The sequence below is a fragment of the Rhamphochromis sp. 'chilingali' genome (assembly GCF_963969265.1).
Source record: "Rhamphochromis sp. 'chilingali' genome assembly, chromosome: 1".
Classification (NCBI taxonomy): domain Eukaryota; kingdom Metazoa; phylum Chordata; class Actinopteri; order Cichliformes; family Cichlidae; genus Rhamphochromis; species Rhamphochromis sp. 'chilingali'.
In genome coordinates, this window is record NC_137929.1 from 36,926,252 (window position 1) to 36,949,752 (window position 23,501).

The window sequence follows — 23,501 nt, forward strand, 5'->3', positions numbered from 1 at the left end:
AAAACTTAAAATTAAACGAAAGTTAACTTAATTTGCTTTAACAATTTCAAAAGTGGTCAAAAAATCATTTTCTACCCCTCCCGTCTTCCCATCTGACATTTGGCAAACAAAAAACAAAAGCTCTTTACCACACCCATCCAGGGTGCTCTTAATCTCTTGATTAATGGGAGGGTCCATAACCTAATAAACCAATCACTTTCCAAAAGCTTCTCCAATAAAATTAATTACAAATTTACATAACAAAACCAGGTCAGTATATTCTTACACCTTTAAAGAAAAAACAAAAATGAATACAAATTGCATTTTATAAACATTCAACAAAAATGGCCACAACAGGGGACTATATCACTGTTATTGCCAGGTAATGCAGAATGCTACACAAACGTGCAGTGCAACTCTAATGACAATTATGTTGGTTATACCATGTTATAATCAACCATGTTATAACCAGGACGGTCGTTTGATGAACGCAGTCAACTGTTTTATCAAGGGTGATATGCATCTTTGGGGTGCTGTTGTTCGTCCGCAACTGCATACTTGCTGCCAAGTATGTGTGACCTACAAGTCACATATTTTAAACAATCAAGGCGGTATGGAGAGGAAGTACCAGAGCACCTCCATCTAGCCACCCGGTCCTCTCTCGACGCCCCTGCTTGGCTTTATTCAGTCTCTGTTGCACAATCGTTTACCCCACAACCAAAAAGACCGGAACACCCTCCCCCACTCCCCTGTCCAGTCTCGACACCTGTGGGTTGCACGTTGTCAGTCTCTGTGGCGCAATCGGTTAGAGCGTTCGGCTGTTAACAACCAAAAAAGACCGGAATCACCTCCCCCAGTCCCCCGTCCAGTCTCGACACCTGTGGGTTGCACGTTGTCAGTCTCTGTGGCGCAATCGGTTAGCGTGTTTAGCTGTTAACCGAAAGGTTGATGGTTCAAGCCCACCCAGGGACTATATCACTGTTATTGCCAGGTAATGCAGAATGCTGCACAAACGTGCAGTGCAACTCTTATGACAGTTATGTTGCTTATACCATGTTATAACCAAGCATGTTATAACCATGTTTTAACCAACCATGTTATAACAATCATGTTGCACAAACGTGCAATTGGGTATACCTCATGTAGAGGAGGTACCAGAACACCTACACCCAACCACTTTTAAATCTTTTTTGCGATATAAATTATATTTTAGTAATTGAGTTTTGCATTTTTCTATTTCCTTGGCTACTCCACTGCTCTGTCCGTTTTATGAAGGTTTGCCCTTTACTTAATATGAGCCGGTGTCCACCTATCCTTTGGTAAACTGGACCTGGGTTGTCATCACAAAAGATCACAGCAGTCTTCGCTGGATGTGAAGGTATGGGAAAGATTCAGAGGCTGATACTTAGGAACCAGACACTTCATTTGATCCAATCCCCCAAACTCAGGCAGTAGCCCGGCTAGCTCAGTCGGTAGAGCATGAGACTCTTAATCTCAGGGTCGTGGGTTCGAGCCCCACGTTGGGCGCTTATAATTTTCTTTTTTCTTCTCCTACCATATTTGGAGAAGTAGTTCATAAGTGTTACTTAATTTAAAAGAAATAAATCCATTAGTTTGAATTTATTAAAACAGAAACATTTCAATATGTGTTTGTGAAATACCAAATCGTGTAGTGGTACAGTAAAAGTAAATTCTTACTATGTCTTTAAGCTGTGCTTCACACGTGGTTTAGATATGGATCCCAAAGGTTGATTCTGTTCATCTGTTTCTCCCACTGAAAACGCTATATGCAGATGAACAACATCAACCTTTTGTGATTTATTTACCTGAATGATTGAGTATGCATCAAGACGTTTGAATTCAAAATACATCTTAAGCCGTTACATGCAGAATACCTTTCCTTGTCTCAGTGTTTCTGATTCCAGCTCTCCCCCATTGCATTACAAATATCTATAATCTTTTACAGTGAGGCTGGAATAATAGGAAACGTCCCTGGGTGGGCTCGAACCACCAACCTTTCGGTTAACAGCCGAACGCGCTAACCGATTGCGCCACAGAGACGACATGGTGCAGGGTTGATTGTTTCCCTTCCCCCCTTGTTGAGAGCACACGCAGCAATACTGTGGCAAAGCTAGTGAATCGCCGCATATTGTCGCTGGCGCAATCGGTTTTCGCGTTCGGCTGCTAAACGAAAGGTTGGTGGTTCGAACCCACTCAGGGACGATGGCTGCTCCCTTTATTTGATGCTTTTTTGACAAGACAAGCAAAAACGGGAAAATAAAAATGGAGGAACTCCACAAGCGCTCAAGTGAGGGGGGTGGGCAGCAGCAGAAAGGGAAGGCAGGAGACTGCAGTTTCTCTGTAATTACCTTTCAAATTTAAAACTGGCAACTCACACTGGACAGTAAAAGCAGAAATATAGTATTTCTGTAATTTTAGAGTAATTTTCTATATTGTGAATAACGTTTTACAAGGGGGAAAGGGTGGGGGTCCAGAAATTACTGCAAAGGTTTGTAAAGTTGCATTAACCCAAAGACATGAAGAAAAAGAAAGAAAAAACAACAAAAAAAATTTGTCGTCCCTGGGTGGGCTCGAACCACCAACCTTTCGGTTAACAGCCGAACGCGCTAACCGATTGCGCCACAGAGACCACATGGAAAACATCAGGGAGTTACTAATTTTGAAAGTTACTAGGGGTAGTATATAGCTTTTTTAAAAAAAATTTTTTTTCAAACATGGAAGGCAGATCATGTGGTCACTGAAGAAAAAAATTTCAGGTGATGACACATGGGATTAAAAATGTTGCGCCCAACGTGGGGCTCGAACCCACGACCCTGAGATTAAGAGTCTCATGCTCTACCGACTGAGCTAGCCGGGCTGATGAATATCGACAGAGTAATAAGTAGACTAAGTATTATGAATTAACACATGGAAAGCGTGTTTAAAACTAGAGCCTCCTCGATATCTTTACATTTTAAAATAGTGAGCTCTGTTAAATTAAAACGCTGCCATTCCTTCCAATCACGCCCATCCAAGTTTCACTGTAGTTGCCCATGTGAACATTGAAGTCTTCCAGTAGAACAACAGTCACCAGATGAGGTGCTCTCCAGCACCCCACCCAGTTACAAGAAGGCTTGGTACTCCGAATTGTTGTTTGGGGCACAAGTACTAACAACAGTCAGGACCCATTTCCCAACCTGAAGGCGGAGGTAAGTGACCCTCTTGTCCACTTTTGAAATGCGCTGTTAAAAAAAAAGGGACCACTGTGATCCGTTAACATCTTTTGCAGTGACATCTCTGCTTTTAAGATTAGGCTTAAAACTTTCCTTTTTTGCTAAAGCATATAGTTAGGGCTGGATCAGGTGATCCTGAATCCTCCCTTAGTTATGCTGCAATAGACGTAGGCTGCCGGGGATTCCCATGATGCATTGAGTTTTCTCACTCACTATGTGTTAATAGACCTCTCTGCATTGAATCGTACCTGCTATTAATCTCTGTCTCTCTTCCACAGTGTGTCTTTATCCTGTTTGCCTTCTGCCATCTGCAGCGACCGGCTGCCCCTCCCTGAGCCTGCTTCTGCCGGAGGTTTCTTCCCGTTAAAAGGGAGTTTTTCCTTCCCACTGTCGCCAAAGTGCCTGCTCATAGGGGGTGAAATTATTGCTGGGTTTTTCTCTGTATCTATTATTGTAGGATCTACTGTACAATATAAAGGGCCTTGAAGTGACTGTTGTTGTGATTCAACGCTATATAAATAAAATTTAATAGAATTGACATGTTTTCAAATCATATTTATCATTGTTGTTATCAGTGTTTTTCTTCTTCCTTGTCTGTTTTGATATAACGTGTAATGTTATGTAAGATGCAAAGTGCCTTAAGCCATGATTGTTTATTAAAGAATATGGTAAATGCTTTCAAATGCCTTTTTTATTAGTTTTTGACGTTTTCCACTAATCTGTTCTCAAATTTAAAATTTACTCGTGTGAAAGGTCAAATTTTAGTGTATCATGCCAATTTAACGTGACTGTAAAAGCTAGCTAAAACTGCAAGTTTACGGTGTCGTATCTACGTGGCAGCCTTCAGTCACCAGTTATTAACCTGACATTGTTCGCGGAGGAGGATTAATGCAAGGGTGCAGCATGGTAAAGAGTTCTAAACCACGTCTTTTGCGAAATGTCCGGGGACCACCACCGGCCAGAGGGCCACTCTGGATCCGCCCGGCCATGTCATAAATAAAAGCAGCATAATGTTATTGAATGACAAAGCAAATGACTGCACGTGCGCACCAAGGTTTAACTTGTTTACCACAGAAAGCGTGCAACATGTCATGATTCCTCTGTGCATCAGCTAAGCATGTTTTCTTTATGGTGTGCATTTTAAGTATCTGTAATCCTGTCTGAGCCTTTTAACGTCAGTCCAGTGACTAAATGGTCTTGGGAAGATGACCGTCTCTGATGCTCCACGTGAAGCATACAGGACCAATACAATGCGGTGAAATGAAGTAGTAGTGCTAATAAACTGGGGTTTTAGGACAGTGGGTCAGTACTACTAACTAACATTTGTTTGTTTGGTTTAAGTTTGGCCGGCAGCTGTGATGTTTGAAGACATATCTTTTAATAAAACTAAGTTAAAGCAAGCGATGTAATGTGTATCTGCAATAAAAACCAACCCGTCAGAGTCAGGGACAGAACTTCATTTAGAGTTTGCCCATGCGCAGAAAGCACTGCCAGATGGCGCTATCCGCTACAGTAAACCCCGAGGATGAAAGAGGAGACTGGGAGTGTTTTACAGCCAGCTTTGACTGTCACTCTTTTGCAGCACATAGAGTAGAGAGGAACGTTTCTGCTTTTGCACCACCGCCTTTTTCGCTTTTGTAAAATATAGACTTGGAAGCGCAACACCCGCAGCCGCACCACGTGACCAAATGCGGAAATCATCCGACTGAGGAAAGTAGAACCGGAGGCGAGAGGTGAGGGTTTGGTGCCCGCCTGATTTTCAGAGAGGCTTTTGCTGCTGCTGCTACGTGTTTCGGAGAAGGTTTCCACTTAACCCCACGGTTAAATGTACGACTTCCGTATGGTGTGAGTAAAGGTAAGCAACAAGGAAGCAAAACAAAAGAAAGCCCCGACCGTTTGTGAAACGCGGTAACTTTTTAAGAGGAACGCAACAAACCACCTGGCTGGTTGGCTGGATGAGAAGGGAGTCTTTGTGTAGACAGATGTGCAATTGTAGTAATTGTCGATGCTGCACGCTTTACTCACTGTGACGACTGTGTGATAATTCTAGTGTTACTACAAAGAAGTGGACCAGAGAAACTAACAGAGCCCTTTATTTGTGACCTCACCTTTGCACATTTAGCTCCTAATGCTTCATGTTTTGTGTAAAAGTCATTCTTGCTTTTTCTCCCACTTGTACTTTCTTTGTTGCTCTGCAGAAAAAGCTCGGGGAAAAACCAGCATGGCTGTGGCTGAATTTGGGTGTAAGAGTTTTAATGGTCTGCATTTAAAGCTGTATTCATAAAGCAACATAAAATTCATCAGCACAAATTTAGATGCAAGTGGTGCCTTTAAAAGCGATTAAATGAGACTTGACAGAGTCTTTGAAAGCTTCTGAGTTAAAAAAAAAAGAGTAGTCCTTTGAATAACTCGTACAAACACATAAAAGCTTAAGAAAATATCACTCACTGCCAGCTAAGCTGTCTCATATTTCAAATACCAATGTGGATTTGGCAAAAACAAAAACAAAACCAGTACCTAGATGTTCCCTAAATCAAGCGTACATTCACTTCATAATTCATGCATCAGTGTAATTTTGTGCTGTGGTGGCTTCCACGTGCAGCAAAAAGTGTGAGAGAGGTCCACAACTTCGGTCACGTAATAGTGTAGTCAGGACATGCTAACTATAAATATGTTATGGTTCCCGTTGCTGCCAGTTTGTTCCTGTTTTACAGGGAGCAAATCACCTCCTTAAAATAACAAGTACCTGTTGCTGCTCTCTGTGGCATCTGCAGTTTTAATTTATGGGCCGTGGTGCAGAGCTGTGACAGCATTGACGGTGACAAAGCCTGGCTGGGCTTAGTGGTTTAAATGAGGGGTCATGCATATAAATGAGGTTTGCCCTTTGAAGAAACAAGGCCTTGCAATTTCACAGGTTGAGTCAGTGTGGAAATACAGCAGCAGGTGATGAGCCACAAAATTAAAACTGCTGAAGCAAATGGCATTGATTTATGTTATTGCAAGACAGTCTTTTGCAGGGAAAGTCTGGGGTTCATATGGATGTTACTTAATACCTACTAGGGCTGTGCGATATGACCAAAATCTCATATCCCGATATTAAGACATCTATGGTACGATATAAATCACAAAAATCTAACATTTTCTGTAAATTCTGTGAATCTCGGGCAGCTCGACTTGCGTGAAGTGTTTCCAGCTGCGCGTCATGTACCTGGAGTCGATTGTTTTAACTGATGCATGAAACTATACATTTTTAGACATAAGTTGTAATGGCTGCCGTTTTCTTTGTGAGTATTTATTACATGGCGTGCTGCGGGGAAAGGCCTGTTCTAACGTTTGAGTCTAAGTGTAACATTTCCAGCTCTTCAAAAATCACAGACGCTCAGAAAGATTGGCTTTTCACGATTTATTCCTGCAGAAGACATAAAACACACTCAACAGGTGTCTTCTGATGGTACAGCAATTGTAGCTCCCTCACAGTGCAAACGCGCGCTGTCTTAACAGACTTACAATTAACCTTTTAATAAAGAAAAGGTGGAAAGTAATAATTTCTCTCATTTTACACTCTGTCATACTGAGCTTGTATACAAAAGAAATTTATGACTAATAAAATACATTTCACAATCGTATAAAACAGAATAACAGGATAACATAAGTATCACCAACTAAACATTTCCCTCTAGTGGTCAAATTAACAATAGCGCATTACATCTTCACTTGCTTGTGCTTTACAGACAAAATGGCTGTTAACAAGCTCACGTACCTGCAGAAGACATAAAACACACTCAACAGGTGTCTTCTGATGGTACAGCAATTGTAGCTCCTACAATGTAAAACAACATCACAAAAAGCACAGAAAAACGGTACATCCAAACACATTTCCTGCTATGCGCAGCAACCACTAGGGGGCTGACAAAGACTAACTGCCAAAGAGCATAAATACGGCAGAAACACTATTTAACAGCAACCCGCCTTTGTTTCAGTTACACAGAAACTTTCTAACATCAATATGAACCTATATACATCGACATGTACAACTTATGTAACAACATTCACACCAGAAACCATAAAAATGCCAGAGCCTTTCATTACAGGACTTACCCTCACAGTGCAAACGCGCGCTGTGAGAAGCGGAAGCCTTAGCAGCTTCTAAACGTTAGAGTGAGATCCGGTTTCTGGGTTTTCAAAATAAAATACAATAAAAAAATGATAAAATTCACACTTAAAATGATAATTAAGAACAGGTAAGTGCATGTTTTTCATATGTATTTTTAACTCCGTTACACTCACCCCCACTGAATTTTATCAAATTTGAGCCTCAGGTACCCACACTAGTATGCACCAACCAGCCAGAGGTCAAAAATCACAGACACCAACTAAACGTATCCCTAAGGATGAAGTGGGATGGGAGCAGCGCCAAACTCCCAACCCAGCAACTGGCAGCAGGGTGCCCGAAATACACCCTACTAATAACCCCTTACAAGGTGTGTACCATGGCTCAACAGAAAGGAAAAAAAAAACAAAAGCAAAAATGTAGAGTACATAACAGCAAGTACAAATCCCATCATTCAGGTAGGCATATAAACAGAACATTTAGTTAGAGAAGGATGGGATCAAGGACTTGCAAACTGACTTCACATCAAACCTGTCACGAACCACGACTTGATTTGACATCGTCTGGATCAGTCTATTCACAGGTTTGACAAGTCGCCCAAGTCTGGTTCTGATCTGGGAACCATTCCCGGTTTGGCTATAGTCAACCACTGGGGACTGAGCAGCAATGGCAGGAACAACTACATCCACCACTACGTCAGGTGTAGTAGAGCATACTTGTACACCCTCCCCACAGCTCGTAGCAATATTGACCTCCTGGGACGCCATGCTAGAACCGGTTTGGTCAAAGTCCACTTCAACAGACAAGGCCGATGCGGCTGGCAAGACTGAATCCACGCTTGAAACATCAGTAACATCTCCCTGAGACCGGCTGGACTCCGTCAACTGCGACACCCATGCAACTGTCCTCTCTCCAGGGTCCAAAGGTTCAGAGATAACCTCCGGGTCAGCTGTCCCACCCATGGCATTGGGTGAGCGGTTACCATGAGCACCAACACAGCTCACAGCAGGGGCATTCAAATCCCCCTCCCCAGACGCAGCCCCATCATCATCTTCAGGCGCCGTGTTTACATCCCACGTAGAGGAGACGTGATCCGAGGTTCCAGCATCATCCTCCAGGGGCAGGAAATTCGCCACCAACAGCAGATTCCGGTGGACCACTCTCTCTCGTCCGAAAACAGAATCACAGATCTTGAAAGTGTGAGTATCGTGGTTCACATCGATCACGGTGTAGACCGTTGACTCCCACCGATCAGCAACCTTCTTCTTTCCCCTCTCTTTCCTGTTAGCAACCAGGACTCTGTCACCAACCTCAATCCTGGAACCCTTCACTCTCCTGTTATAGAGTTGCGAGTGACGACGCTTCTCCTGCGTAGCTCGGGCACGTGCAATGACCATTGCTTCCTTCACATCTTCCCTGAGGGAAACCACATACCTGTCATAACAGGTAACAGCTGGATCGCTCAGGACAGAGCGGAACAGAATGTCAACAGTCAACCGGGGCGTGCGACCAAACATTAGGTAAAAGGGTGCAAATCCAGTTGTCTCATGTGCGGTGCAGTTGTACATGAACGTCAGAGTCTGTAGGCGACGTGGCCAGTCCACTTTTGAGTCTGGTGGTAGGGCACGAATCATTCCACCCAGAGTCCGGATGAAGCGCTCCACACTGCCGTTCCCCATCGGGTGGTAAGGTGTCGTGTGTGTCTTCTTCACACCAGAGACTCTGAGGAGCTCACTTATCAATTGGCTCTCAAAATTAGCACCCTGGTCGCTGTGTATCCTTTCCGGAAACCCGAATACACAGAAGTACCTGTCCCAGAGAAGCCTTGCAACCTGTTTAGCCGACTGGTCCTTGCATGGGAAGGCCTGCGCCCAGCCAGTGAAGTGGTCTGTGATGACCAAGACGTCGACGGACTTGTTGTGTGAGGCCTCAGCCGACCAAAAGTCGATGCAGACCAACTCCAACGGTCTGGACGAGGACACGCTGACCAAAGGAGTACGCCCCTCTGGTTCGATAGTCTTACTGACTACACAGCGCTGGCATCCCCGTACATGGTCTCTCACATCACGCCCAAGGTTCAACCAGAAAAATCTCTTTCTAGCCAGGTCTAAACTCCTGAACTGGCCCTGGTGACCGGCATCATCATGGATCCCTCGGAGGACCTCAGCCTTCAACGAGTCGGGAACCACGAACTGCAGTCGTCTGTTACCTGATATCTGGTCTCTGGAGACTCTGTACAACATGCCGTTGTTGAGGACCAGCTTCTCCCAGTGGCTCAGGTATCTTTTAGCAAGGACTGGGTCCCCTACCCGCTCTCTCCTCGAGGGTCTCCTGTGTCTCTCAACGTAGAAGACGACGCGGGAAAGCACTGCATCCTGCAGCTGTGCGTCCCTAAGTTCTCTCTCTGAATGGGCAGGTAAGGCCTCCAGACCGGGGGACACCATCTGTGGCAGGTGATGTAAAGCCTCTATTGCTTTCCCTCTTGGGCCGACATCCCACTCGACATGTGACTGCAAAACAGCTGTGACAGCATCTTCAGCCAGAACCAAGGGATGCAGACTCTGCGTGCCTTGGGACATGATGGAAGCTCCACCACCGGATCCACCATTCACCTTGCAGTCGGTGGACCACCGAAACGCCCCCTGGATTGATGCATGTGAAACATCTTTTGCCTCATTAAGGAAGTCTGCATATCTCTCAGCCAGCAGTCTGTCACTTACATTATCCTTCACAAAAGGCAATCGGCTCAGGGCATCTGCCACAACGTTCTGACGGCCTGGGACATATTTAATGTCAAAGTCATAGCTTGCAAGTTTAGCCACCCAGCGTTGTTCACAACAGTCCAGCTTTGGCTTGGTTAAAATGTGGGTCAAGGGGTTGTTATCAGTCCAGACGGTGAACTTGTGACCTTTGAGCCAATGACTGAACTTGTCGCAGACCGACCACTTTAACGCCAGAAACTCCAACCTGTGTGCTGGATAGTTTCTTTGAGACTGAGACAGGGATTTGCTGGCAAAAGCAATCTGTCTGGGCTTAGTTCCACCGTCCTGGATTTGAGCCAACACTGCTCCAATGCCATCCAGTGATGCGTCTGTCGAAAGCAAGAAGGGGCGAGAGAAGTCTGGGTGAGCCAAAACGACTGTATTTAACATCAATACAGGGGCGATCGTGGCTCAAGAGTTGGGAGTTCGCCTTGTAATCGGAAGGTTGCCGGTTCGAGCCCCGGCTCGGACAGTCTCGGTCGTTGTGTCCTTGGGCAAGACACTTCACCCATTGCCTACTGGTGGTGGTCAGAGGGCCCGGTGGCGCCAGTGTCCGGCAGCCTCGCCTCTGTCAGTGCGCCCCAGGGTGGCTGTGGCTACAATGTAGCTTGCCATCACCAGTGTGTGAATGGGTGGATGACTGGATATGTAAAGCGCTTTGGGGTCCTTAGGGACTAGTAAAAGCGCTATATAAATACAGGCCATTTACCATTTACCATCAAGCTCTTGAGCTTCTCAAAAGCCTCCTCTTCTCTGGATGTCCAATCCGAAGCACTCAACTTCCTGCATGGCCGCCTCACCTTAGTTGTTCCCTTGCCCTTCTTCACAGCGCCTCTCAGGAGCTCAAACAGAGGTCTGGCAACAGCAGAGTACATGGGGACAAAGTGTTGGTAGTAATTAATCATCCCCAAAAATGATCTGACTTTTCGTTGGGAAGGAGTCACTCCATCAGTGTCCATGAGGTCCACGCTCCTCATGTTCGCGATAACTTCGACTTTGGATGGGTCTGTTGATACCCCATTTTGATCGATGATGTGACCGAGGAACTTCACGGATTTCCTCAGGAAGAAGCACTTTCTGGGGGCCAGCTTCAAGTTATGCCCGCGCAGCCTCTCAAACACCATTTCCAGGCGCTGCAAGGCAGTGTCCTCGTCTGGAGCAAACACCAGGAGATCGTCCAGGTAACACAACAGGCTCAAATAATTCTGGTCACCAAAGATGCTGGTCATCATGCGCATGAAGCTCGCAGGGCTGTTGCACAGTCCCTGCGGCAGCCGATTATACTCATATAGACCCATGGGCGTGGTGAAGGCAGAATATTTCCTGTCATCTTCATGCAGCATCATGTTGTAGAAGCCAGATGTCAAGTCCATGGTACTGAACAGGCTGTTTCCCCCCCAAAGCAGCCAGACAATCTGCTTGATGTGGAAGAGGATGGGCATCCTTCAGGGTTGTCTTGTTGAGCCACCGGAAATCGTTGCAAATGCGTAGATCGCCATTCTTCTTCCACACGAGCACCAATGGTGATGCATACTCACTGGTCGATTTCCTGATGATGTCCCTCTCCTCCATCTCAGTCAACACTTGTCTCAGCTTCTGGTACTGGCTTGGGGGTACACGCCTGTAGGGAAGTCTGAAAGGTCTGTTATCTGAGAGGCGGATGCGATGCACAAAGTTTTTGGCTTCCCCACAGTCGAGATGATGGCGGGAAAAGACATCCTCGTACTGCAAAACCAGGTCAGCCATCCTCTCTTTACACTGTCCCGATGTCTCACAGGACTCTATGTCAACATCACCAAGCCCAACAAGTTTGAGTTTCTCCGTCATGGAGGTGGGCGTGACTTGTGGCGACATGGCCGACTGATGGCTGCTAGCCAGAGTTGTCTCCTGGAGCGCTGAAGCATCAAAGTCCTCAAGCGCCACACAGGAGTACACATCTGCTAGTTTGGCGTTACGTCGCAGATGTACAGGCTGCTCAGACACATTGATCAGTTTCAATGGGACCCATCTATCACCCCACAAGGGAGTAACCAATCTAGCAACCAAAATCCCTCTGGGTGCTGAGCGGGATGACGAGGGCTCTGTCATCACTGTACTGCCAGGGGAGACATTGATGTTCTTTGGTAGTTTTCCCCATACCAGATATTCGCGACCCGGTTCAAGGGACACAGCTGAGTTACACCTAACCGTGCCCACTTTGTCCGGGACGTCCGAATCTTTCCACGGGGTCAAACCAGAAAGCATAGACAGAAAGTTTTCAGTCTCAAGGTTGGTCTTAGAGCAATTACTGGAGACCGTGTTCCAGTAGGGCTCACAACGTTTAGACTGGTGTAATATGTGCTTAATGATGTTCGTCCCCAGTATCAGGTCATCAAGCTGCCCTTGAACCACCAGGATGGGAACTATCATTTTGCAGCCATACACCTCCATCTCCACATTGAGGGCATACTTAGGCTTCACACGTAGTCCTCCACACCCAACTAGAGTCACATCCACTTTGATAACGTCTTGATCAGATATCAGTCCAGACTCACGCAGCGTCACCTCGGCTGCTTCATTCATGCTGCAGGCCATGGATCCACTGTCCAGCATACCACCCATTTTCAAAAGCCCACCGAAAGTGACCGGAGTGTAGAAAAGACTGTCACTATTGCCGACTTTGTGAACGTTTTGAAAAATAACTTCAGAATCTTTGCATTTTTGTCTTGCCTCTTCATACACTGACTCCGCATCACAGGTATCGACAGTTTGGGAGTTTCCTGTAAGACCTGCACTGCCTCCCACCGAATACAGGTCGGCTAGTTTCCCTCCGGCTGGACCTGGGTAGACGTAATAGCCGGGCAGGACAACCGAACGTGGCCAGGAGCAAAGCATGAAAAGCACAGTTTATCAGATAGGCAGTGTGATGCTGTGGTATGTCTTGGATCACTGCAGACTCTGCAGGCATCCTCCCTCCTCCGTCTATTTCGCGAGAACTGATTAAACGCCCCTCTCCTTGGTGTCTGAGTGTTGTGGTGCTGCATTCTCTCCATCATGGCCTGAAACATATCCACCATCTGACCCATGAGCCTTTCCTCTGACTGTTGAAGATTTTGACTCACCGCAGTCAAAGGGGAGAAACTCGGACTTTCGATAAGGGGCTCTCGTGTTGCAGCGGTGGAGGGGAACGAGTCCACCAACCCCTGAAAACCTGAGGATGGGGGCGAGAAGCTTCGGGAGCATCCCTCCGGCACAGCAGCTGCAGGTGAGGCGTTCGGGTGCACGGCGGTGATCGTAGAATTACAGCCCTTCAACGGTGCAGCGCCGCTGGCTCTACCATTAGCTCTCACCTCCCTTTGATAATCATCAATCCTTTGTTGTACGTCTCGAGCAGTCCACTCATGGACAGGCTTGCACTTGAAGACATAAGACAACTCGGGGTCAGGACAATGTTTCACAAACATACATGCTACTTCATGGGTTAAAGGGGTCGCTGTCTGCCCCTGTCTGCGTAGCCCCTCTATGGCTAGTTCAGCAGCCTTGTTCAGTCTTATCCAATAATCTACCGGGTTTTCACCTCTGGTAGGGAGTGTTGCATAGAAGTCAGCAAGAGGGAGGCACGACGAAGAATCACTGAAATAATGGCGAAGGACACCAAAGATCAGATCAGGTTTCTGTTTGACATCAAGACCTGGGTCACTACGAAGAGCCACTCTGACCACATCTCTGGCCTTCCCCATTAAGTGGCTAATAATTTCATCAGCCTGGCCATGAATGGGGACCTCTTGCTTCCATAGATAGGTTGTTGCCATGTCAATCCAGTCCTGAACCGAACATCTGTCTGTGCCATCACCCCTAAAAACTTGAAGCTCCCTATTGGGCTTAACATGGACAGTTACATGCGGTACATCTCGAGCGGTACTGTTACATTGCTCAGTTTGAGTCTTAGAGTCACCAGTCAGATTCACAACGCCAGCTGACAACAGTTTAGTAACAATGGATTCACCTATCTGGGCTCCTATTTGCTCAACCATGTCAGTAAAACTGTGTACAGCATCACTGTCTCTAATTGGAGTGGAAACCTGGGGCTTATCACCCATACCCCTACCGATGGGAATAAAACTCGGGCTTTGGCCTAGCCCAGTGTCACTGCTCACAGGACCAAACTGTGTGACATTACTGGTGTCAACTGCATGAACTAGTCCGGCACCTCTACCCTTATGTAGTACTGGAGTGACAAATTTATCCATCGTCAAGTCACACACTTAAGATGATAACTGCATGTGCACCCCGTTAGGGAGAGAAAAAAAAAAAATAAAATAAAATAAAATAGGTAGATAAAAATAAGAAAAATAACAGTATAATAGCAGCAAAACGAGGGAAAGAAAAAAAATTATAATAATAATGTCCAAATAATTTGAACGTATAACCACACGTTGTATATCAAAACACAGACACTTTCACCCTTGTCTTATTTCAATCACATCCCTCACCTTTTTGTTTGTTTTTGGTTTTTTTTTTTTTTGTCTAAACTCACTTGGTTACAACAACCCACATTCAACTTGTGAACAGCAGGGTAGCAGAACAGCAGCCACGGCGATGAGCATCAAGCTGATCTGAAGATCCGAATGGTCACGGCACCAGTGTAACACTTCCAGCTCTTCAAAAATCACAGACGCTCAGAAAGATTGGCTTTTCACGATTTATTCCTGCAGAAGACATAAGACACACTCAACAGGTGTCTTCTGATGGTACAGCAATTGTAGCTCCCTCACAGTGCAAACGCGCGCTGTCTTAACAGACTTACAATTAACCTTTTAATAAAGAAAAGGTGGAAAGTAATAATTTCTCTCATTTTACACTCTGTCATACTGAGCTTGTATACAAAAGAAATCTTATGACTAATAAAATACATTTCACAATCGTATAAAACAGAATAACAGGATAACATAAGTATCACCAACTAAACATTTCCCTCTAGTGGTCAAATTAACAATAGCGCATTACATCTTCACTTGCTTGTGCTTTACAGACAAAATGGCTGTTAACAAGCTCACGTACCTGCAGAAGACATAAAACACACTCAACAGGTGTCTTCTGATGGTACAGCAATTGTAGCTCCTACAATGTAAAACAACATCACAAAAAGCACAGAAAAACGGTACATCCAAACACATTTCCTGCTATGCGCAGCAACCACTAGGGGGCTGACAAAGACTAACTGCCAAAGAGCATAAATACGGCAGAAACACTATTTAACAGCAACCCGCCTTTGTTTCAGTTACACAGAAACTTTCTAACATCAATATGAACCTATATACATCGACATGTACAACTTATGTAACAACATTCACACCAGAAACCATAAAAATGCCAGAGCCTTTCATTACAGGACTTACCCTCACAGTGCAAACGCGCGCTGTGAGAAGCGGAAGCCTTAGCAGCTTCTAAACGTTAGAGTGAGATCCGGTTTCTGGGTTTTCAAAATAAAATACAATAAAAAAATGATAAAATTCACACTTAAAATGATAATTAAGAACAGGTAAGTGCATGTTTTTCATATGTATTTTTAACTCCGTTACATAAGGTTTATTTTTTAGCACCTGACGGCTCTTTTTTGCTTCTCATCCGTAAACACTGCATCTTTCACATGATTCAGTTTATTTTGAAAAGTCTCAACAGGATCTTGAGCTTTATTGTGAAAGGCTTATGTGGAACAAGCGGACACGCGGTGGTTTTACCGTCGTTGTTGCTAACGACAACGCATAAAAACAAACGCTTGTCTGTTTGTAGTGTGGTTATATTAAATGTAAGAGAAAGAGGGAATGTTAAGAAATTAATATAGCCACTACAGTGACCATCAAAATAATGAAAAAATATTGCCGTAAACAGTTTATTTTGCGACACCACGAAACAAACAATAGCGTAAAATGAAACGATAGACATAGTTATATCGAACAGCCCTAACACCTACCTAAACATTGCTGTAGACCACCCACATGTTTACTGCTGCGAATATTGTCAGTATTTAGTAACTTTGTGTAATTAACAGTGACATTTGTTTTCTTAGCCCCACCTGCCATGAATGCGTGACATTGTATAGCATTGCATTGTCCTACTTGCCTTGCTTAGAAACACATTCATAAAGAATCCAGTACCCCCAAGTTTTAAGCAAATAGCAGTAACTCTTTAGTAGCTCTCTTTGAAATCCCAGCGTATTGCAGAAGAAAAAGATCATGTAATTTATTGCAACCTGGGATCTGTTTTTGCAGGTTTTAACAAAATGACTGTGAGCATAACAAAATTATATACTAGTCAAATTAAAACTTGTGAACTTTGTGACTGCATAACAGTGAAGTGAAACAGTGCAAGGAATGCAGTATTAGTCATATGGTCTGACAGGTTGTGACCAAGCCAACAGTTTAGCCACATATCTGAAACTTGTCACAGCAGGATGTCCTCAAAAAGAATAATCTGACCATTCACATTTTTTCCCCTGTGCTTTGTTTAAAACCTGCCCAGTTGTGTTCCTCCACAATAAAAACACAAGTATAAACCTAGAATAAGCTATATGTTGTGGTATTTTACGTGACACAGATCACCCAACACATCCATGTAAACACTTTTTAACCTTGTAAAATTTTGTGTATCTATCCAATCATATATACCTAATGTGTCACCACCCTGATTCTACAGCTCAAAGTGTGCACATTTGAATCCCATCAGTGGCTTTCTAATCTTAGCGACCCATTTAGGTGCTTGAAACAGAACTGGTATTTTGCCCCACTAAAAGTGGATCATTGTCTGATTTCTGCAGCACTCTCAGTGGATGTGACACTGTAAAATTTCTGTTCCAGGCTGTTACACCCTTACCTTACCATTTGCAGCAAGAAAAGTGTCGAGTCTGGCATTGGTCCTCACTTGGTCCACTTTTATTTCTCCCTTTGGCTAAAAAAGCAGTAAGTGGGATTCTTGGGGTCATTTGTCTCACAGACCTCATCGGTTCCTTTAGAAATTATTTAAAGGGACTTAGCGACTTCTAAGAACAAGGTCAGACTTGGCAAATCTTTTATTTTGGACAGGAACCTTTACTAGGGCTGATTAAACGTCAGCAGCATTTGTTTTTTGACAATTCCAAACTGGAATACAATTTTTTTTTCTGTTAAAAATGGGCAAAAAAACCCCATTTAACATGCATGTGAGTCATTTTTCTGTCTGAGCTGAGATTAGTTATTATCATGACATAAAGAGTCTCAAATTAATGAGCTTAAATTTTCTTGCAGCCTGGTGGTACAAACCTGTGGACCATCTCAACTGACCCCTGATGTCTTAGAAGTAAAACTTTAAAAAAATGAATAAAAGCTGTAGCTTCAGCAGGGCGCTTGTGATGCGAAAGGAGACACACACGTTTTTTCTTAAATCTGTAAACAAATCCTGCTAAATGTCACCTGTTACTGCACTAATTCTGTTCTGGAGCTTTAAGAAGTTAACAGTGTAGCAGCACAAGATCCAGTTTTCAACCAGCTTTGGGCTCGAGTGACCCTCCAGCTCACAGAAGGTTTTCAGAGCAGATTGGCAAGTACAATTCACTGCACAATCTGATATCTTGGTGTTTCGATTATCATAATTAATCTGCTCCAGGTTCAACATTGCAAGTGACCAGTCGCATTGCTGTGATGTCATAGTTGTTGAATGTGGAAACACCATCACAGCAAACACTAACCTTGACCCTGTTGGTGTTTGTTTTTTCCTGAGTAGACATTGGCAAGTTTCTTTCCACGTCACAATACTGTGACATCACAACAATGTGATTGATTTCTGGCCGTGTTAGCCTGGACCAACATTAATTATGATGATCCAGGAACAACACTAACACAAGTCAGTACACCTACTATCACCAGCTGCAGCACAAAATTGGATATATTTTCGAGCTGTGGGGTGAGCCTTGGAACACTTTCCCGATGAGGCTTCTTGTCGAGAGACAGGAAGAGCCAGTGCTATCTGGTAAGAGGTAGTTGAACCTTCAAAATAAGAGCACAGGGCTTGTCCGATAGTTTGATTGTGTCACCTCAGACAGATGAAAGCAAATAAATAAATCACTTAATATTCTTGGTGGTATGTATGTACAAAAATGTGCACGTAAATAACAAATATTAGCCAAGCTTTTTTTCCCCTTCGTGATGTGGGTTTCTACTGTGATGACATTGACACTTGAGTAAATTACACAGACCATTGGAGAAAATGGTTTCATATTGATGGTTTGTATCTGTGACTGCTTGTTTTCAATCCATTCATGTGCTATAATATATGAATGTACTGTATCAAGGATTTAGGTTTATTATTGTCAGACTGACACAGAAAAACCAACATTTTCTACCAGAGTTTTTGTTTTTTAGATCAACGGCTCAGGCTTATTTTAAAGTAATCGGTCCTATCTACTCCAATTTATGGATTTCAACATTTCTTTCTTTTTGGTTGTTTTACTGTTTACTGTACCAAAGTCAGTGTTGCCCTACCCTGCTCTGAACTTACTACAGTAAAAATAAAACATGTTCATTGTCACCATTTAGTGTTTCCTCAGTGAGAAAACTCATCAAGTTTTGTGCTCACAGGGGGAAAAAACTTCTTCCACGTCCTCTCTTGAAATATAAAGTTTCAAAATGATGTATGAAGATGTGCGTGGGTGTGAGAGGGAATATTATTGTGTAATGAGAATAAAGGCTTTCAATTCAATTTCAATTCAATTTTTTTCTGTAATGTAGGCCTAAAATGATAAAGTGTTAAAGCAATGAGGGAACTTTTTTTAGCATTATTATTATTTTTTTTTAAAGTGGCACTCACGTGCTTCCATACTTTTCATAAAACATCCTTTTGTACTAATAATAGCATTAGCTGCTCCAAATCTTAACACCTGACTTAACTTAAAAATTGTGTCACCAGATCAAATAATTGGATGCACTACAAATGCCACTTCTAAAAAGATTCTATAGCAATGTCACAAGTTCTTGCACCTGTTGGTTAAAATTATTTAAAGCTGCTGCTTGTTGAACTCTGTCAGGCCTGCTGGTTATTGTTGTATAACAGCAGTACTGCCTGAAAATAAGACTGCTATCTTTGAGTGTTATCGTAGTAGTATATTAAATAGATCTGCATGCTATGTCTTTCATGTACTGGCTATGACTACCTTGTGCTGCACTGTACTTTGCATAAATATAGTTAAAGTTTCTCCGTGTTTATAATGAAGATTTTCCATCTGTGCGAAGCCCACTGGCAGCAGCAGCCTCAGCCCCTAGCTAATCCTCTTAGACTGTTTTGTTGTTTTCCTTTAATTGAAGTCTCTGTCGGGAGTCTCTGGTTCTCCTGGCTTGACTAGTACAGGACAGCTGTGCTCTCAGCTGAAATACACGCTAACGGGGGGTTGAGCATTTAGGAACAAGCACAGGGAGTCCAGCCATTATTTCACTGTTTTTACTTTTCGCTCATGTAAATCTTTGTAAATCTTCCTCTTGTTTTCTGTTGTCACCCCCTTGTGTGATTGCCTCCTAACTTCTTAACTTTTCTTTTTTTTTCCTTTTTTTTGCAGAGTTGTTTTGAGGTCGGACTGCTGAGATGACAAGGCTGTGACAGTGTGTGACTAAGTGTGTCTGTATTGGACTCATTCCTGTGAGATGGCTACTGCAAAGAAAAGTGAGTGTATACTGTTGTATGCATTCTTTAAAAGTACTTCTAAGTCATTCTGTAGTAATGTGCCAGATGATGGTGTGATTGCCTGCAATTTTTAGAAACAGGAAATGCCCACTTTAAACTGGTGAGACAGACAGACAAACAGCAACGGCTGTAATATTCAACATATAGGCAGCCCACACTAACCCGAGATTCGAATGTTTTTGTTTTTTTAAGTTCTACTGAATAACTCAGTCGTGTGGCAACAGACTGCAAAAATAATTTGCATAAAGTTATTTGGGAAGGGGGGGAGGTACTGAAAGAGGAAACCAGTTTGCTGATACATTTGGTACAGGAAATCACGCACAGTCATATGAAAAACTGAGTACACACAAGTTGTAAGTTGTAGATTTGCCGCTGTACGTGTTGTGTGACTCACTTTGGGCTAAGCGTTAGCTGTCACACAGACGGCCTCACATTTTGTTCTAGAATACGTTGGTATATAGAGAAGTGCATGGTCGACTCGGTGATTGCAGGATGTCCAGGTCCTGTGACTGAAAATCAAGCCCAAATCATCATGCCTCCACCACCATGCTGACATTTGGTATGCGTTGTGCTGTGCTTTGTATGTTTGGTTTTCTCCTAACGTGGTGCTGTGTATTATGGCCAAACACTTCCACTTTGTCATATCTGTCCAAAACACATTTTCCTGTAATTCCTGTTCAGATGCTACAGCCGAGTTGGTTTATTCTTTTTAGAGAGACGATGCTTTTTCTTGCTAACCCCTCCAAACAAGCCATACTTGTTAAGTCTTTGTCTAATATGATGAACTTTAACTTTTTCATGCACTTTAACATTTAACATGCCACTGAGGCCTGTAATGTTTGAATGTCGCACTTGTTGTTTTTTCTGAGCAGGTTCTCTGAGCGTTACATGGTCTGACCATGAGGCTAATTTGCTTACATTGTGGCTTTGTGTTAACATACACCTGAGTGCTCCAGACCAGCAGACTGCCAAAACTTCTGCTTTTATAGAGGTGCTCACATTTGCTGATGATCAGTTAATCAAACAGATTTGATTAGGAATATCTAAACTGCTACTTGCCCTCTTAAGTAAGTAAAGGGTAAGTAAGGGTTTGTTTTTCACAGGAAAGGATAGGAAAGGAAATGATGAGTAGTCGTGTGAAACTTTCATTTTCACATTACTATATATAGATGCGTAAAAAAAAAAAACCCAAACAAAAAAACAGTTTTACTCATCTTGGACATGAGCTACAGTTTTAGATGCTTCATATTTGGCTAACTGACGTAGCACTTCTTCTGTATTCATTGTTTATTAGAAGGTAAACGAAAGGAAAAAAATAGAGTAACTAGTTCCCTGTTAGAATTCATGATGACGCATAACCACAGATTAACCATTTCAGCCATGACACAGCCTGACTTAAATTATTTTTTTGATTGAAAAGCAGAAATGGTACAGTGAGGCATGCCAGGGAACAATGACTATGTGTTTATCTCTATGAAAACTTAATCTCCTTTGCAGTAGTTATGGATACTTGTTGCCTTCACAGACCACTTTGCAGACCTTTGTTAGGTTCACTGATGGCTGGTTTTACAGGGTTTGGATTGGCTCAGATATCACAGGAAGAGTGTGTCTTAGAAGTTGTTACCTTTAGTACAGTAAAAGTATTTTATAATAAGCAGTAAAAATTTTACTGTGGAGATTTCAATCATCTTCTTTTGTCCTTTTGAACATTGCCGTGTGCGAGTATCTGTGGTAATCTGTAACACACAAAATGTTATTGTTGTTGTTTGTTTTTTAAAAATCTTTTCCCAGGAGGATTTTGTAAATTACTGTGCGCTTTCATCTGCTGCATATCAGCGGGATCAGTCTCCCTCAGTTGTCTTCATATGAAATTTTATATTTGTTGTAGCTTGGACCACTTCATGGGCTTGGACACGTCTGTGTTACTTAGGGCCGAGGTCAGTGGATGTAAAGGCGACAGAAAAGAAGCTAAAAGAAGACAGGAAGACATAGATGAGCGTGTGTGATCGCACTTTAACCATGCCCAGCAGTGTGCTGAAAGCAAAATTGAAGGTTTTTTTCTCTTCTTCCCACAAAGAGTGCTACTAAATGTGGTAATATAACCAAATGTGAGAGTCTCAGGTGGGTCATTTCAGAGTTGTTACCAAATATTGAAGCTTGCAGTTAGTTGGTGTGATGTTAACAGTAGACACTGGTAATATTTTTTATCTTTTTATTAACTGCAGTTTTTTTCATTAATAACAGCTGATTGGGTTTTTTGGGGGGGGGGGTTTTTGCAATTTTTGGAGGTAATGATATTTTACGTCCAGTCTGCAAACACTGCACTTGATTCCTAAACCCACCAGGATTAGACTGATAGGCTAACAGCCTACAGTAATATTCAGCAAAGCAGAAAGGGACATGCTGACAGGCAGATTAGTGGAAGGACATAAGTAGATGTATATTAATCTGAAATAAGCCAGTTGAGCAGGGCTGCGTGTTAATTTGTGTGTACACATTCTTTTTTGTGCTAACTCGGGGATATGAGACCAGTCTAAGCAGTGCCAGCTCTCAGTATTGTGATAATGATAGGGTTAGGGTTTGGCTCAGATCTGCGCCTTTGATGCAGTTCTTGTATGTGAAAGTACCTCAAATACACACGAAATGCTTGTGTTAAAGAGGTTATCTGTAAATAGGTTTTCAGTCAAATGCAACTTAAATATATAAAATCAAAGGTTAATTTATTTAAATAATTCATCATTAAGAAAAATGTGCTTGGTCTAGTGAATTTAATTTGACCAGATTAAATTAAATGTAAGTACATTGTACTTATGTAACAAAAATTATATGGGGAATAACTTAAAGTCGGCAATCTGGGCAGATATATTTTTTTGAGTGTCTTTAAGAAAGAATTGCCTTTGTTGATCTTTGTGAGTGGATTCATTAGTGAAAGAAATTACCGCCAAGTCTGTCTGGATGAGTAGATCTTTAGCATTCATAGGAACATGACACCAGATGAATGATAAAACTGAAAAGTGTTTATGAATGAGCTATTTTAGATGTACAGGCCTCTGGAAGTTACAGTTTTAAATCAGCAATGGAGGTGATGGATGGCTGCAGCATTACTTTTGGCATGAGTGGATCACCCTGTTGAAGAAGATTAGCATTTTAGAGGGTTATAAAATCTTTTTTGATAAAAATCTAGAAGCCTGTTTACATAAAAACACAAGTAAACACATTAGCTGTGAGCTACAGATGCATTTTTGGTACGATCCAGGGGTTAAAGCGGGATTTGGACAGCTCTAACAGCAGCTCAGATAACAACCATAGATATATATTTGTTTGTCTTAGTGGCTTTGTTAGATTTGTTTTGTTTGTGTAGAGGCTGTGTGATCTGCTGACCTTTTATTTGCTGCTGTGGCTCTGAGGTTTATGGATCTTTGTGGATTTAGGCAGCTGCATTGTATAATATATCAGCAGATATTACTCAGGCTGGGACACTAGCTTGAGTGATATCTGCCTAGCTGTAGTATGAAATTGGAATTTGGCAACAGATAGTGAAGAACATCAGCCTAAATTCAAACGAATGAGTGAAAACCCTGACCTAACCAAACAGTGAGCATGGTTACTACTGCAAATAAAAAAAATAAAAAACTTTAACAGGCTTCATGTATAATGTTTACCCCACATAGCCTGTACTTAGGTGCGCCGTCCAAGTGTACTAACAGCTAGTCAAATTTCAATGACTCA

General features: G+C 42.8%; 1 protein-coding gene across 2 annotated transcripts in view; it reads left to right on the plus strand.

The window, feature by feature from the left end:
- Positions 1 to 4,741: 4,741 nt before the first annotated feature.
- The window catches only part of adisspb (adipose secreted signaling protein b), a 52,790-nt gene continuing 34,030 nt past the window's right edge, over positions 4,742 to 23,501 (plus strand). The window contains exons 1-2 of one of the 2 annotated variants that reach the window (XM_080898689.1): positions 4,742 to 4,945; positions 19,648 to 19,751. In XM_080898689.1, coding sequence (XP_080754815.1) covers positions 19,733 to 19,751 — 19 coding nt within the window. In that variant the 5' untranslated portion in view covers positions 4,742 to 4,945; positions 19,648 to 19,732. Of the gene's footprint in view, positions 5,068 to 19,647; positions 19,752 to 23,501 lie in introns of both variants that reach the window. The other variant, XM_080898688.1, reaches the window with a different exon arrangement.